The 17,990-nt window shown below is 39.8% G+C and overlaps 1 protein-coding gene across 4 annotated transcripts in view; it reads left to right on the top strand.

The window, feature by feature from the left end:
- dac (dachshund family transcription factor) overlaps window positions 1–17,990 on the top strand; it is a 439,607-nt gene that overhangs the window by 341,309 nt on the left and 80,308 nt on the right. For all 4 annotated transcript variants that reach the window (XM_019047294.2, XM_019047293.2, XM_019047291.2 and 1 more), the window contains exon 9: window positions 7,399–7,482. In XM_019047294.2, coding sequence (XP_018902839.2) covers window positions 7,399–7,482 — 84 coding nt within the window. The remainder of the gene's footprint in view (window positions 1–7,398; window positions 7,483–17,990) is intronic.

The following is a 17,990-nucleotide window of genomic DNA, read 5'->3' as shown; positions in this document are numbered from 1 at the left end:
GTTTTCAAGAGTCTGGACTCTAGATCCAATGTGTTTTTTTTTCCAGTGTATCTCGGCAGAGAGTGAGAGGAGGTGTGAAAGCACGAGCAGAACCCCGCGCGTAATAATGAGAGGTTAAGTCGCGCCGGATGACTTTCAAAGGCCCTTGCTCAACAGGACGCAAAGGCGAAGCTGCGGAAGACACGACACGAGACGCGGGTCGCTCGCAAAAGCTAAAGGTGCGGATGATTTCCGAGAGTAATCGATCGATTCCTTTTTCCCGACTCCGACTATTAAAAGGACCGAAAAAAGGCTTCCTTTTCCCCGGGACAGCCCCCCCTCCCCCACCGCTTCGCGTACCCTAACCCATGCTCTCTCATCTAAAAAATTGCTCCCCGGGAAATGAATAAAGAAGACTCGGCGAGCATATTTTTAGTGTGAAAAACAATTCATTCGGAAAATGAAATGATAATATTTTTATAAGGGTTGATTTTCAAGCCCCCTCCCCTTCGCCAGCCGCCTCGGATCGCTCCTTATTTTATGCTTAAATGTAAAACAAATAACTTTTTTCTTACCCCGGCGCGTCTTTTTATCTTTGACTCCGTTCTGTTCCGCTCGCGCTGTCTTCGTTTTCTGTCTCCGAGTTTACCTTCCTTTTTTTATCTGTCGCGTGTTGGGTCCGATCATAAGAAGTGAAGGCTCCTTCGGTTGCCAAATTCTATTTTTAAATAAAAAAAAGAAAAAAAACGTCTTTTTTTCAGTGCTCCCATTTCCCGGAACTTTTGAGACTTTCCTGAATTTTTTCCAGAACTTTTAAAAATACCGAAATGTTCCGGATCTTTTGCATTTTCCGGAACTTTTGAAAAAATCTAGGAGGAGTCCCAGATCCTTTGACGGTCATGGAGTGGGAGAAATTGGAACCAAAAAGTTCCGAATCCCGGAATTTTTGACGAACATGGAATGGGAGCACTGCTTCTTTCCACTTATTCACGAAAAAATTGAATTTTGAGTCAGCATTTGCAATGTTCAAAAGATGCGCGACAGGTATAACGTGCTGATTTTACATTTAAAAAATGTTAACTTAACATTTTTTTTATTATTCTTATTTATTCAGCAACAATATAATTTTACAAGATGTTATATTGGCTTACAAAATATAAACACTAAATAACGGCAGAAATTACTTTGGACCTCAAGAATTTACTGGCCCATAACTTAACATTGAATTTGTTTATTTAACAGTGGGCTTAGTTAATGTAGCTTTTTACTTTTAGTTGAATCAGCAATTTTATTTTTATTTCGTGTTTGAGATATTGTCAAACCAAGGTTTACCAGTAAACCTAAATTACCATCGACGATTTTTAAGTCAAGAATTTCAACCAACGCCACGTTCTAATTTAAATCGGATTATTCCAGTGAATACAATAAAGAAAGGAGAAGTTGAAGTATTGAAAGAAGCCTCCGTTCTTTGTCAAATTGCCGCCAACCATCAGCAACGCACAAAACCGCCCAGAGGCGTATTTTCGCCTTCAAATTGCCGTGATACTACAAACAGCGCCAAAGTACGAATAGTTGTATCCCAGCGCCGTCGATGTTGCACTTGTTTTAAGTGCAGTAAAAACGGCCGACATGGCGTTTCATTTTGACGTATTTATGCTAAAAGGAACTATGTACATAGGTTATGTGTGTAACATAGTTCCTTTTAGCATAAATACGTCCATTTGTTTAATCAAAGTTATATTGTCCTCGCCCAATTTGTACCGACATGACACTGATTATTCTTTAAATTGAATCAACATGAAATCGTGTCTGATCAACACTAATGGTACGTGGACAGCATAATAATTGTGAGTCAAGAACAATAAATTTGTTTGTTGGTTGACCTGTTGTGTAACACCTTCTGGATTGAATCAAGTCACCGCTGGCCTTCGCACATACTAAACAAAGACAACTATGTAGCAATTCGGGGATATTAGTTTGAATAACCTAAAACCAATGCAATGCTTCGGATCGACCTTTATCAAGTGGACGTGTTTCTATCAAACGGAACTATGAATGTGCATTTAGACATAACCCCTATGACCCATAAGAATATATGCATTACAGGGCTCACGTTACAATACACTTAGTTCCGTTCGATAGAAATACGTCCAAGTGACGGCTAAAAAATGAACTTTCTAGTTAAAATTCAATTTTTTCGATCGATCTGACATCGAGGCCTCACAAAAGAAAGGCTCCGTATAAACACACATCGAGTCGTCACACCCCAATCCAAACCCCGTCTTAAGCGTATATTCATATGCGTCGCAAGGGATTCAAAAGGTAGCTGCTTATCTCCTCGATTTAATACCGCGAGTTATTTTTACCGCCTCTGTTTCCGTCGCAATAAAGAAGATTTTACTTAAAAATTAGCGTGGGAGGAGTTCGTGTTTCGCTTCAGCGATATCGAATTTCAGATAGCCTGAGAGGGAGGAACGCGTAGGCTTCAGATGTAATTTCATTTTGGCTTTTTTTTTATCGCCTTTTCGTGTTTATTCTACCAGATTTAGACTCCTTTGCAACGAGCCGTAACAACTTGAGAGTGTGTATCATGGCTTGATGGTGACTTTGGAATGTTGGTGAGGGAAGCTTGTGCGCCTTCAATTTTTGCGTATGCAACACGGACAGCCCTCGAACACATATAGTTGCATCCAGGCGCCTGATAGGTCTACCTGGAATTTCGAGTACACAGCTATTTTTTTGGCCTACTTTCTGTTTTACGGGTCGCTGAATCCGAATCTGAAGTTTCCATAAACGAATGAGAAATGACTTAATCAGCCAAAAGTCACATTAATAAAATAACAACCTAATTTAGGGAAAAGGCTGCATAAAATAACGAAGGATAAACAAAAACCCGGAACGTTTCAAAATATTAACAATTTCATTTTCAACCGGAAAAATATATAAATGAGCCATCAATTCGCTCTTATTGCGAGACCGAGACTCAATTTTTTTCTTTTCTTAAACGTGCCTGGTGTGCATTTGCCGCAATTTTGAAAAAAATGGACTAAAAAGCGCTTTTTTACGGTTTTTTTTCTTTTTTTGTTTTTTTTTTTTTTTTTTTTTAAATATCAGCTACGCATGAGAAAAAATCTGTATCAAATACTGATTTTACATTTAAAAAAAATGGAATTTGTTCATTTAATCGTGGACATAGTTAACGTGACATTTTTTTATTGTGAAATCAGCATTTATACTTGTCGCACATTTTTTTAACATTATAAATGCTAAAGCAACGTTAAATTTTTTTCCGTGGCGTATAATATTTGATGGCGAAAATTCACCGGATGCGTGTCTGCGTTTCGCGTTAAGTTGGGGCGGTGCTCGGCGATGGATGACGGGTTGTCGCAAAGGGCTCCGACAACAGATTTCCATTGGCTGTTCCCGCATGTGCGACGCGGGAGGTCCGTCCATCGATGTGCGCGCCGAGACGAGACACCGATCATCGAACATCATGTACTTGGCACTCGTCATTTGTCTTACATATGCATCCTTAATCCGCAGAATGCGTTTCGCACCGGCCACTGCTCCGTTGCCTGGTCACCACTGAATTTCTCCGAGACCGAGGATATATTTTTCCAGTCTCATAAGATCGGGAATAAGGGTATCTATACTGCCGTGATAGCGAAAAGAGAGGAAATCAGTGGCGTGGCGTGCTTTGCGATATATCGATTGATCTGTCATTTAAACCTATGGAAAAGGATCGATTAACAGGGTGTTCGCAGCGAACACCTTAATGATCGATTAACAGGGTGTTCGCAGCGAACACCTTAATGATCGATTCTTTACCATAGGTTTTAAATTACATAACAATCGATATATCGCAAAGCACGCCACGCCACTGGAGGAAGTGCAAAAAGGAAGTTTTGAGAGAATGGGCTCTGCTCTGTCTGAGCGGAAAATATTATTGAAAGAAGCCTCCGTTCTTTTTTCGCCTTCAAATCGACGTGATACTACAAACAGCGCCAAAGTACGAATAGTTGTATCCAAGCGCCGTCGATGTTGCACTTTTCTAGCACTATCTGGAAATAAAGTGAGGCATAGGCGAGTGAAACAGAGCTGTTCTGAGAGCAAGTCTACGTTACAGCAAAGAGAGCAGTAAGTGCAAAAAGGAAGTTTAGAAAAAACGATAGAAAAAAAGAATCGATACATTTTCACAGGTTTAAATGGGGAAAAGACATTGTTGCCAATTTGCTGGATCCGCCAAAGGAAAGACTCCTAGAAATCGTTTGAATGACTAAAGATTGACCAATTTTATTTCAATCATATAAGAATAAGGGTATTTTTCACACCAAAAAAAACCTATCTAAAAAAGATTAGACGAATTTGGAATAAGGAAAATCGATTTCGAAAATTTTAAACTCACTGCTCTCTTTGCTGCTACACGGTGAGACAGAGAAAGGTTCAACTACAACGACGAAGCAGGGGGAAAAAACTTGAAGGGTGATGCTGTAGGGGTGGAAAAAGAGGGAGTCACCATAAGACATCTAATCCTATAATGAGGATTAGCAGCATGACGGGCGCGCTCTGCTATAAAATTTCGACCCATTGGCCTAATTTTGATTCACCCTTCTTAGGAGGCGATCGATTCGACGTATTTCTGCCAAACGGAACTATGTGCATTATGACGTGAGCCCTGTTATACATATATTCCTATGGGTCTCAGGGCTCATGTCAAAATGCACGTAGTTCCGTTTGGCAGAAATACGTCGGATTATCTGATGATATAAAACGCAGAGAGCCTCCAGAGCTTTCGGTTGTAATTTGTAACTTAAATAAACAGAAAATTATGATTGTTCATTTTCAATACTATTTTCCTCTTGACATCTTCATGTGCCCCGATTCCTTAAATTATAGACAATACGCATTTTGATTTTGGCAAAATCAGTTTTGCCACTGGAATTTACAATATAATTGAACTTCTTGATTTCGTGTAGCGACCAAGTATAATTTTTTAACGGAAAAATCGCAATATTTTGAAATTAAGTCACGAATTTTGTCTACAATGTTTTGGCGATAAAATCGCTAGGATCATCAATATCTGAGCGAGTATATCCTTGATCTTGTCGCAATTTTATCGCTATATAATCTTGTTTAAACAAATCGAATTTTGTCCAAACTGCGATAAATCTTCGTCGATAAAATCGCGATGTTATTGCGAATTCATGTGACGAAATTGAAATTCATTGCAATATTTTATGCAATAATATTGCAATAAATCGACGTCGACAAAATTTGATTCATTCTCCGATGAAATTGCAGATTATCACGATCACTGCTACTCGTGGATACCGCCTTCGACGCGATGATTAAAAATAAATGTTGTTTCCACGTAAAAAATTAAAGAGAGAATATGTAAAGCTGGTACCCTCACTCGCCCATCTGACTTGGCGCCCAAGAAAAAAGTGAAAAATTGTAGATGACATCCCGCTACGCGCTACGTAAAGCGGTAGTGCTGCATACCGTGTACAAAATGATTTACGGCTTTTAAATCGGATGAAGTGTGCGCGACTAAACTGGGCAGAAGGTTATATAGCGTTGCTAAATCGAAGCTTCAGAACGTGCGGAGATTTCGAATGAGCTTTCATCGGTACTTATTTTTAACAAATTGCTTCGCATTGCACATGAGGGCAGGTGAATAAGGAATGGGTCAAGTTATTTGCGCATGTAAGGTGCGAACAAACGTTGCCACTTGAAAAAATTAAAGTATTAATTTCCATTTTCAATCGAACAGAATATTGTACCATTCAATCCCTGAGTTTTAAATTTCACACACTTACAAATTTTACACACACTTATAAATACACACTACAAAAATAAAATGTCTACACGAAAAAAACGAGTTTAGGGCTGGTACCTGCGCGGAAGGTTCCAGCCCTGAGCGGATAGGTAGAATTGCTTTACCTCATACCCCATAGTACTTGCTTCAGGGTTCAGCCCTACTTGATAAGGGCTGGGCCCTACCCGCGCAGGGCCCCTGTGGGGTATGATGTGAAGCAATTCTAGGGACCAGCCCTAATCTCATTTTTGTACGGAAATTTTGAAACGTCGCGTGGCGCCTGTGATACTTCAGCCGGTAGGTGACGAAGTATTAATAATAAAGGAAGGTAAAATAATGACACAAATAAGACTATAATTAGACAAAAAAAGGGGGTACCCAATCTAAGAAAAAGGACATGAATAGCGACCACGAATGCAGCTCTTAGCAACCTCTCGAGAAACGTAACTTTTAGTGCAACAATACGTCCTCACAGACTCGCAAATGGTTCTCACACGCATGCACGTAACTCAATGGTCATTGCGAAGGGCTCTTGATGACAGCTCGATGACAATCGCGGAACAACACTCAGCGGTGAATTAGCTCGTGTGAAGACGGCTGCCTGTTGAATGGTGGAGTGCCGAGTGGCCCTGCGCCAGTGCGAAACTTGCCGAGAATTCCCGCCCGGGACCAACGCGAAAAGCGAGCTTTGAGTCGTGACATGCAACCGCGGCCCGCTAATTGTTTCTGGGCTCTTTGTTTCGTGTGCGGTTTGTTGCTTTTCCCATTGTTCCGTTTATTGCTCGAGTGTCCCGCGGATTGTTGCCGCGGTTTGTTCCGATGAAGAGAGCTTATGACCGCGACGCGATGTCGCGGTGCGTCTCTCAAAGTGACACACTCGGGCTTAGATGCTGGGAATAAGCTTTGCCTCTGAGAGAATTAGGGGGGAGGGCGACATTAGTCTCATATCGATGGTCAAAGTGCTAAACCACGTATCTCCACACTGAGAAAAAAACTATGGTTATAATTACCATATTAGTGGTGTTTAATATGCACTCTTCATTAGTAGTGGTCATAACCAATAATAGTGATATTTTTACTGGAGCAATCGTAATTTTACAAGTGTGCGGTGGTAAAATTACCACTTAATGGTAAAAATATCTATATGATTGGTTAATTGGTTTATTATTGGTAAAAGTTCATATTGAACACCGCTAATATGGTGATTATAACCATTTTTTTTTTCTCAGTGCATTTATTCGACGTTGCAGACTTACTCAGGGTTGCCGCAGTCAGGAAAAATCGGGAAATGTCAGGAAAAATGACAAAAATGAGGGAAATGTCAGGGAAAATGATAAGATAAAATAGAAGCGGGAATTTTGTAACACCGCTTTACAGATACGTGGTTTTGTACTTTGACCATCAATATCATGGACATGTTTGACCGTTTAAAATGAGGCAAAGAATCAAGTGCTCAGTATTTGAGTACTTAGGCGCTTTTGTCACTTTAACAAGTTAGAAGATCGTCATTTTAAACCAGAACTTTTCCAAGTATTTTAGTGCAGAAAATTATCAGACTTTGCATCCATTTTACTCACCGTATTTTTACTTGTTTGTTTCAGCTGAATTAAAAATGGATGTTTTACGCGAAAGGGAAGAAAAAGTCAGCATAGAAAGGCAATTAGTCGACGAGCAGAAAAGTAGAGGTAAGAATTCATTATTTTTTCTACTAAGAACTTACTTTTTATTTTCAAGTTTCTGAAAATAAATAACAACGTATTTTTAGAAGGAATCTGCTCAGTTGAAAAGATAATTCCCGGCTCTTACACCGCCGTACTGAGGAAAAACGCCGTAAGAACATTCGAGAGTTGCTAAATTTCCCTCGATAAAAATGTCTATTTTCGAGGAAAGTTATGAATGTTTTCCCTTTAAATTTTCAGGACTTTCCGATGGAATTGCGAGCAAAATTATCTGAAAAATCGGAAGAAAAATACTCATCAATTTACCAGGAAATTCGAGTTTTATCAAAGGAAATTTGGCAACGCCTGAAAGTTCATACGGCGTTTCTCCATAGTACAACAGACAGCACTCAAATTCCTTACCGTATAGTCAAAACGAGATATGCTGAAAAAGGTAATTTTTTCCTTCGTTTACAGATCAGGTGGAGTCAAAGGATAAAATATTAGATTACATCGTATCGAAAGTACGGCTATGGAGATCTCATACGGGACGGTGTTCGGGAGGGAAGTCCTGGCGTACCCGCTGCTATGGGCATATTATTTGAAAAGTGCGGAGATGAAAAAAGAGATGGCGGTCGGGGGATTCGTGTTTCCTATTTACACTAGAATGGTCATTGGAAGATTCCGGTCGGGGCAAGAGGGTGGGGTTGAGAAGGGGGCAGAAAAGAACTTAACAAGTCTCCTGGGTCATCGGATCGGATACCATACCTTTAAAATGAGTATAAAACTCGTCAAGTATAGGAAATAATTGTTTGTAGTCCTCCTGAAGAGGAATATTTAAGAATGAATATGATTAAAAGGCACTAAAAATTATTCTAACTCTATTAGATTGATCGTTTTTAATCTATGTCCTAGTGATTTTGAAAAATTCCTCTCGCTGATTTTACAAAATAATGCCGGTGTGTGCGTCATCCCTTCGCTCGATCATCCCTTCAAAATTAAACTCGCTCCAAAACGCGGCATCCCGGCTCTCCTATTGGCTATTGTTTGCTGTTCAACTGCCGCGCAGAGGCAGGCGTGGAGAAATAAGAAATTGATCGCCGCGGATAGGACGCAGTGGGTAAATTACGGGCATCGCTGGCCTGAACCTGTGGAAGGATTTGGACGTTTCAAATGCATTTTTTATAATCATGGAAAGCTAATTTAACCTCGGGGTGCGGTAAAATTACCATTTTCTAATTGTAAAATCTACATTGAAACACATCAATGAAGAATTTGCAGGTGTCTGAAATTTTAAAAATTTCATCTTAAAAACGATACTGCTAGGAAAACTGAGTACGAGGATATCCTTGGTTTTTAAATTGGACAATTATTGGAGGAAGTATGGCAAAATAACCTAATCTGCTAAAATACATGTGTTCAAATGGAAAATGCCGCCAGATGACGTCATGAGGCGCACATTTTCTCACTTTTAAATCTATTTTTCTCCAATTTCCCATGTCAGAAAAAAATTATGAAAAATACTGCGGACTCAGCTCATTAAGCACTCTCAGATGAAGCAACAAAATTTGCGTGTGGAAATTCTCCAATTGGAGCTCTGAGAATTGAAAGTCAGCAATTTCATTTTTCCGTATCGCTAGGGAAATGCTTTTTCCGCCAGGAGCCAAAGGTTGACCCACTGTGTGGTCTCCCCGCGACCCCAGGACGTTGGGACGTGTCCATTTGCTGTTTAAATATCCGAGCGCGACGATATCGGACGGTGACGTCTCGTCTGGGCTCTTCTATTTGGTCGCGGCGATCACGTTACAAATCCATTACTCGCCAGCGGCCGCGGCTACTGCCCAGCGACCCCCTTTCCTGGGCGCTTTCGTCCCCGCGACCGCGAGCTTATCGGGAAAAGTGGCCGGTTTCCTGTTCGGGGTGGCACCGCTCGCCTTCCATTAGACAATGAAAGGTTTGCTCATCGGTGACAGACTGAATGCGTCATCTGACATGACGAGACCAGGGGCCACGGAACTGGGTTCTTCTTGGAGCCGATGAGTCGATTCTGTCTGAATTACGGCAGAATTTCTACAGGGTCATTCAAAAGTCCTGCACCACCTCTGTGGGGTCATTGTTGAAATTGATAGACAAAGCTGTACACATAGGAGACATAAGGAGTATGGAGCGACCCTATTGGTTGAATCGGGCGGTGTTTATACATTGTAAAAAAAAGTATCACAATCTTAACTATACTTCCAGCTGATTTTAGCGCGAACCGTAAGGGTAGTTGCACTAACTATAAGTGAAAAAGGCAACAGCCGGCTGTATAGTTTTCCCAACCACTCTTACGTCACAGGAGTAACGCTCTACGTTACAGGAGTGATGTCCAACTGCGGTACTTTAAGATCACCCTGTATATTTCTGCATCTATATTGGGTAAGTTGGGGATTTATAGAAATTATGTCCAAACGAGAATACCTTGGGAGAGGAGGCTGCGGGCTGATTCACGAAATCGATAGACAAAGCTATGGACAAAGAGGACGATAGCTATGGACGATAAAGGAAAATAAAATGTTCCTGTTGGTTGAAACGGGTAGTTTAAAGCCCTTCCAATGAATTTGAACAAACATCTTAAGTAACGGAGGCCCTGTTCCTTTTTATTTTGACGAGTTCAGTAAATTTTAAAACGTACAATTTCCATCTAATCATGAGAATTCAAAAGGGTAAAGCGAGAAGTAATGATTGCGTTAAGTTCCAAAATTAAAAGAACGTGCTTCCTTTGGAGGGAAGAGAGTGAACCGAGAATCGTTCTGTTGATATTAATTACAGTTGATTTAAGAAGTTCCAATATTGTAGCGAAAACAGTCCTGGAAGTTCCCTATGGTTTCGACGTGAGTTATCAAAAAATACTCATCTTTTTAGTATTTGCCCCTAATGCAGGTGGCTCCATGAATTAATTAAGTACTAAGACTCTTCTTTCCTTATATTTTACCTCCCGTGCACTTTGATGATTACTGGAAAGAAAGGGAGTATCAGAGAAAACAATTTCCACCCCTTTGAGATGATTGCTGAGGACAAATTTGGTCGAGATATTAAATGGGGTGAAGAGGTGGTTGTAATTGAAATTCTATTATTTTCCCGAGCGTGCGGGAAGGGAACAATTAGACTGAACATTTTAATTTTCTTTTAAATGCTTATATACTTTCTTTTTAAAGAAAACACTGAAATAATTGTTGTTAGACATGGCTTTAATTATGTTATCCCATATCATCAGAAGATGAGCAGTTGAATACCTATTACAAACGATTTCTTCACGTTCATATTCAAACGTATATGCCGAAATTAGCTGGACAATGATGTAAGAGAGAAGGGCATTTTAATTGACGAAGTGAAAAATTAATATTTTGATACGAAATCATACTTTTGGGCGATTTTTAAAACCACCATATACACAGTTAACAAAATATCATCCCTTCATCCGTAATATCCATCCGATAATAATGTATCGATCTTAGCGTGTAGGATTTGTCAAACTACCGAAAATTTTGGAAAAATAAAGAGAAGGCGGACATGACTGACAAAAAGAGAATTACATCCTGTCCAAAGTCTGTCACACCGATATTTCTTACGATGAACAGTCCACCCCCAATATTAATCAGAATTCGTGACCCCGCAACGGGACTCCATGTTCAGTTAGATGTTTTCCCCCCTTTTTTTTCATCCACACAAGCATGCTTGCAGACAGCCACCCAGACTGCGTTTACACAAAAAAATCTTCCGGCGGGCTGCAGTGGGGACCTCCATTTATGGAAATCATTTTTTTTTTGTTTTTTGTGGCTCCCAAGTGAAGCGTTAGGATGAACCAACGGTCGACTCGACCAGGTGTGGACTGCACTCCGGCTCAAATTACCCTTCAGTTGCGAGATCGAACCGAAATCCATCTTTAAGTGATCCTTAAACTTCATTTTTCATCCCTGGAAATGATCATACTTGTCTTTGGTTGATACACTCTGAAACTGATACTCTTAGATTCCCACTTCCATCAGGAAGAATTTAAATTTCTAGCTTTTTCTTGTAAAAATGACCTCAACAATTTCAGTAAGAGATACACATTTTTAAGAGCAGCCCAAGACAACGATAACAGTGGAAAAACAAGGATGAAAAACGGGAAACAAGGCTACAAATACACAATTTATGAAACCCGAGACGTTTCGACTCAAAACTGAATCATTTTCAGTCGGAAACAATAAAAATTTAAAAAGACTTTTTAAATTTTTTTTTAAAATTTTCATTGTTTCCGACTGAAAATGACTCAGTTTTGAGTCGAAACGTCTCGGGTTTCATTAATTGTGTATTTTCAGCCGTGTTTCTCGTTTTTTCATCCTTGTTTTTCCACTGTTTCAGTAAGAGCGCACGCTCGTTTAAGAGAGATATGTAAAAACGGCTTCTGTTGGGTGGGTTGAAATTTCAAATAGACCCTAATTTATCCCTTTTACTATTCTAAAGTCAACGTTTTTACAGCATGTATCTTGTTCCTTGAAAAATTTAAAATTACAACAGGCATAATTTGCAAATTTGGTCGTATAGTGTGTGTGCTCCTTTTTTGTTTTGCACGGCAGCATGAGGAACTACAAATCCTGGCCCAATTTAGAAACAACGTATGAACCATTAATCTCCGTGTACACATGGGTGTTTTTACGGATAAGCCACATATTTTAGTTCTTTATTGCAAAATACAGTCCAATTACGATGTCAAGGAAACGTAGAAGGACATAATTTTTGACCCGAGAGTCATATTCGAATTTTAAACACCACATTTGGCAGGTACGCGAATGAAAATCAGCCCCCGGATATGAGCATCTCACAATCGGGTGGACACAGCAAGCTGTTCCCCGTTGAACCGGTGGAAATGGGATTTCCGATCTTGTTTTTTTCTGGACTTTCACCGGTTTTGTAGCGTATCACCTATCACTTATCGTTCATGCAATTATTATGCTGAGGCCTTGAATTTCTCACTCGATTGATCAGTAGCTTTTTGTCTGAATCGAGGGACAATAGGTTGTGTACTCGATGAACGGAACATGACTCGGCAAAAGGCGAACCCGTTGCTGAAAATTAAAATTCATTTTTTTCGGTTCCTCAATTTCCTGTCTGGTTCATAGGTGTGGTCAGTTTGGTATTATAACCTCTACCCTCCACTTGCTTTGAAAATTAAAATGTACAGCCCTCAAACTGAAAAAATGTTATGCTGATTTTACATTCTGGATGAAAATATTGTGCGACAACTCCCAAACGCTGAGTTAATCGCTACAACAGTTACTTTAGCATTTTCAAGATGTAAAACTTACTGCTGTCGCGATTAATTCAGCGTTTTATGAGTTCTCACACACTTTTGTACATTCAAAATGTTAAACCAGCATCACTTTTTTTCGGTGCATGTTTCTTTTTTCAATAGAAAATCATGCAACATTCCGACGCGAAAGCTTCTGAGCTCTTGAAATTTCTAGTGAAATATGTCATAAAATTTATGAAAGATATTGAAAAATACCGGTTCTTTTTCATGTTTCGCAAAATGTTATAAAATTGTGACTTTCTTCTATTTTTCCTGTCTGAGTGTGGGTTGCATACTCCAGCCCCTGAAAATTATGAAATATTTTACTGTCTCGTAAAATTTCATTAAATATTTCACTGAAATTCCCAATATTTCATTTTTTTTCTTACGTTTCATGCCACCATGTTTCCTGCTGCTGAAGTCGACCCGGCTAACCTCACTGAAATAAAATGTCCGCATATAAAACCTCTTAACTTTTTGTGGATCAAAGTAGGCTACGCGAGAAAGAAGTTGCCTGGAAATTGAAGATAGGATGATTGCCTACCTCTCGAGCTTGGCATTTGGCGCAAAGGTCACAACCCTCAGAATTAGCTCTCTGGAACTTACTTTTGTCCTTTATATCCTTCCCGCGTAAGAAATAAACCTTTGACTGTTGGACTGTTTTCACGGATCCGTCTTATTCCCGTCCGCAAAGGTTAATTTCCCCCCGCGAGCCCGCGGTCTCCTCTCTGCGAACCTCGCGACGCGCCATTGTTTTCGTCTTTCGGGCCGGTCTCCAATCGCGGCCAGATCTCGACGTAAATCATTTAATTTCTCCAACCTTTGAATTTATGAGGTCAAAAAGTTCCGTCAAAATATTCCTTAACCAATTGAAAATAAAACTTAAAAATAAGGCTTATGCTAATCTAAAAGAATTTTTTGAGGAGCCTGTATAATTTCATTTTGCTTAAATTGTAATTGTTGTATAAATTGTAAATTTGACTTGTGCCAGAGCTGTTTACTATACGCTGTATGCATCAATAAAGTTCTATCTATCTATCTTCTATCTATGAGGTCGGTATCCTTTTTGAAGGAGCTTGGCTGACGAGCGATAGCTACTTTATCGGTAACAAATCGTAAATTTATAGACGAGGGAACGTATCACCAATCAGGAATCGAGAAGTAATTGACTCTTTCCCACAAAATTTTTTACAATTTTTGAACATGGTGAAGGAAATCACCGTAATACCAGTAAAAATTGTAGGAATTTGTTTGTGAGAACACTATGTCAAGATGTTATGAAATACGTTTATTAAATCATAGCCGAAGCTTTTCAATCGTTACGATTATTATCAAGGCAACGTAATAAACTTATTTCATAACTCCTTGGAATTTTGTTTTCACAAACAATTCCTACAATTGTTTACACGACGATTGGAAAGGAAATTTGTCCAACATCGTCCAACATTTTGTCGGTTTTTAGTGTGATCTGAAAAAAAATCGGGGAAATTTTTAGTTGAGAACATGCATATTCAACAGTTTCCTGGTAGAAATTCTAACACCTATGTACTATTTTACAACGCTGAAATAAAGTGATGTCTCTCTCAGTTAACGTGTTGTGGACTTCATGTCATACGTTACTTTCTAAGTAGGAAACTAATCAACGTCATTTTTAATAAACTTCAATGATTTCTCCTCTTTGCGCGAAGAATATTCTATGGAATCCCGAGTCATGGTGTCGGTTTGGTCTCCTTTGGAAAATAGAATAGGAGCAAAGAGAATCATTTTTGGCGTTTTTGAAGTTTCACAGGCGATATATACAGAAAAAAAGCATTTATGCCAAGTTCCAACACAGACAACTTATGGGATAGATATTTATAGGAGCAGACTTATCGAGTAACCACGTCGCGACAATCGTAACCACGCAAAAACTGAACAATTCACCTCAAGCGATAATCGAGAAAGTACAAGTACAATCCTCCCTCGAATACGTTTACAACTAAAACAGCACAATCTGGTGCGAAAGCTCATAATCGAAAGGGTAATGAAGTCCCGATGGGGTATAAATCAACACCGAGGAGCAAACCGGGCAGAGGGGGCGCGAGGAACTGAGAAAGGGTTGAGTGGTGAGTGGTTGCCTATGCGAAAGGGGCGAAAGTGTCATCAATTGAACTCGGATTACATCGGTGTCCGGGACCGCGGGGGCGGTCAGGGAGGGGGAGGGGCGAATAAAAATGAAAAAAATGAACTGGAACGGCCCGTGTATAGGGTTGCTGGAAGTAGCTTGTTTCCGCGGATAATAAATATTAATGCAACGGCGGGAATTAAAACTAATTGGTCGTTTAGTTTCGAATCTAATTTATTGGAGCCTTTTAATTGTCGCCAGCCCGGTTTTGAGGTTTGAGGTTGGGCCTACCCTTGCGTCACGTGACTGAAATTTTTCTTCTCGAGGCCGCTTCAACCACCAACATCATTCCCCTCTCGTTTCTACTCACTTCTGGCCCTTTATACTACCACACTATGGAAGAACGCCATATCGATGGTGAAACTACCAAACCACGTATCTCGTTTGCGGTGTTTAAAAATCTACGCTCATATTTTATTTTTTTGAAGGAGACCAAATCAATATCATTCCTTGAAATTTTCACGGAATATTCTTCGCACAAAGAGGAAAAATCACAGAAATTTTCAAGACTGGATGTTAAGTAGTTTTTCATTTAAAAAATAAAGTATGACAGGAAGTCTGCGACGTCGCAAACCGAGATACGTGGTTTGGTAGTTTCACCGTCGATATGAGCCTTTAGACATTGCCAAATTTTCTCCGATAAAACAGAATTTAGTGGGAAAAGTTTGCAAGGTTTTCCCCCCAAATTTTCACATTATTTTGTAAGCAATTTAATCCAAAATATCTGAGGGTTTCAAGGAAAATGTGCGTACATTTCGTCAAAAATACATGTTTTATCGAACTCTCGAATGATCTTACGGCGTTCTTCCTCAGCCTGACAGTATAAACGTTTATCCTAGCGGTGTCTCTGAGAATTTGTATGCTCTGCTCACTAGCAATGCCACACTGAGATATAAGAGTTAATTAAATTACTGACTAAATAAACACACACTGAAAAACAAAAATTTCGTATCTGCTGATGAGAAATTATCGTTTACCTCAAGGAAAAATGTAACTACATTTCTTGAAGCATTTTTTTCCGGGATTAATACCTCCTTCATCACATCAAAATAGAGATTGGTGCTTACGTGATTTGGGAAATAATCTGTTCAATTTGGACTTGTTTTGTCCAGACAAAGAAACCACTGGACCAACTTCCTTCGCAAATCGAAGGAATATCAAGCCCAAAGGTATCAGAAAACAAGAGAGAGAACAAGGACGAAACTGAACTTGCGAAAGACGAGTAAATTAAAGGAAAGCAGACGCTTTGTAAAAGGATATCTGAGCGAAAAGGGTGGTGGGGTGGGGTCATCAGGGAGGGAAAATGAAGATATTCCGTGGAGCACTCGCCGGCGCATTTACGAGTGTTAATTTCGTCTGAAGACGGTTATTAAGCAGCGTTACACACCGTTGGCGTCTCTAATCAAATATGAATCGGTCAATGTCGAAACCCAGGGAGTACGCTTTCTCATGACCCCTGCGCTCCATAAGAATGAGTGTATTCCGGGGCTCATAGGACGACTCACATGCTCGGTTTTATCGTTGAGCGTTTGATACACCATGATCGGCACGCTTCTGGTTTATGGCCTATTCCACGTTGTTATTGAATTCGACTGCGCGACCCACCTTTTCGTCTATCTCCTGGTATTGAAGAGTGCTTGTTTTATTCGCTGCGTAAACTGTTTGATTTCCTTCGAGGAAAGCCGGCGTCAAACTTAATGGTGATAAAACCGCCGTCTCGGAGATGCTAAAGTTACTTCGGCCTCGGACGTTTTCATTCGACACTCGAAGCGCTCTCTGGCGAGTGGCGGTGGCTCGAAATTGGGATGGTCTTGCCAGAGGAAAGCTTTCTTTCCGCATTGATGTATTTCAAATGAGTATTTTATTCAACTTCCATTAATTTTTTACGGGAACTTTGGACCTGAATTACGTCGAAAAAAAGGATGCTGATTTAATATTCTGGATGTAAAAAGTTGTGTGTTACTTGTGTATCTTTCAGTGATTCATTCCGTTCTTAAGTCAACCGGAAATGATGTCACTATATCTTAGATGATAACGGAGAATTTGCAAGCAAATTTTTCATTGCTTCATCTAACAGTGCTTAAAGAGCTGATTTCACAGAATTTTTTATACTTTTTTCTGATATGGGAAATAGTATAAAATAAATTCAAAAGTGAGAAAATACACCGCCTAGGACGTCATCTGGCGACATTTTCCATTTGAACACAAGTATTTTAGCAGATTAGGTAATTTTGTCATATTTCCTCCAGTAATTGTCCCATTTAGAAACCAAGGATATCCTCGTACTCAGTTTTCCTAGCAGTATCATTTTAAACATGAAATTTACAAAATTTCTGACACATGGAAAGAAATTAAATGTTGAGATAGCATATATACTGTTAAAAAGATGTCCGACAAGTTTCAAATGCTGATTTTACATTTTAACAAATGCTAACGTAACTACGCCCACTGCAAAACGTACAAATTAAAATGTTATGTCAGCATTTTTGTATTGTAAAATCAGCATTTGAAACTTGTCGGACATTTTTTTAACAGTATAAATGCTAAATCAACATTTAATTTTTTTCCGTGCACCTGCAGCTTCTCTATTCAAATTATTTCCCAATAAAAATGAAAAGATTCGTACGGTAAACGCTCTCCAACGTCCGCACTTTGGAACCAACCCCTTGTTTCCTCTCTGGCTATCGCTTCGTCTACCAATTTCAAAAATCAGCCCTTAGTAAGACATACCCTCCTTCGTCTTCCGAAATATCGCGGGTCCTTACGTTTCGGCTTCTCGGTTTAATATTTCATCGGAAAACGTGGCTCTGGGGTTGCTCTCCACGTCTGAGTAGTCACGGGGGTGGGGGGGAGGTCGCCAGGTCCCGCGAGAACTGAGATCAAGGAGAGCGCGAGAGATACTTGTAATTGAAATATTTATTAATTGCGAGGCATTCCAATATTCCGAATTCGCCTCCCCTGACGATTTTCATCGAGATTAATGAAGACAACGGAACGGCGCGACGGCGGGGATGGTGGGGGTAGGGGGTGGGGGTGTTGCCGTGAGGCTCCCGGTAA

Source organism: Bemisia tabaci, chromosome 9, assembly GCF_918797505.1.
Source record: "Bemisia tabaci chromosome 9, PGI_BMITA_v3".
NCBI lineage: Eukaryota > Metazoa > Arthropoda > Insecta > Hemiptera > Aleyrodidae > Bemisia > Bemisia tabaci.
Note: the sequence above shows the minus strand (reverse complement) of the source record. Positions and strands in the feature narration are given on the sequence as shown.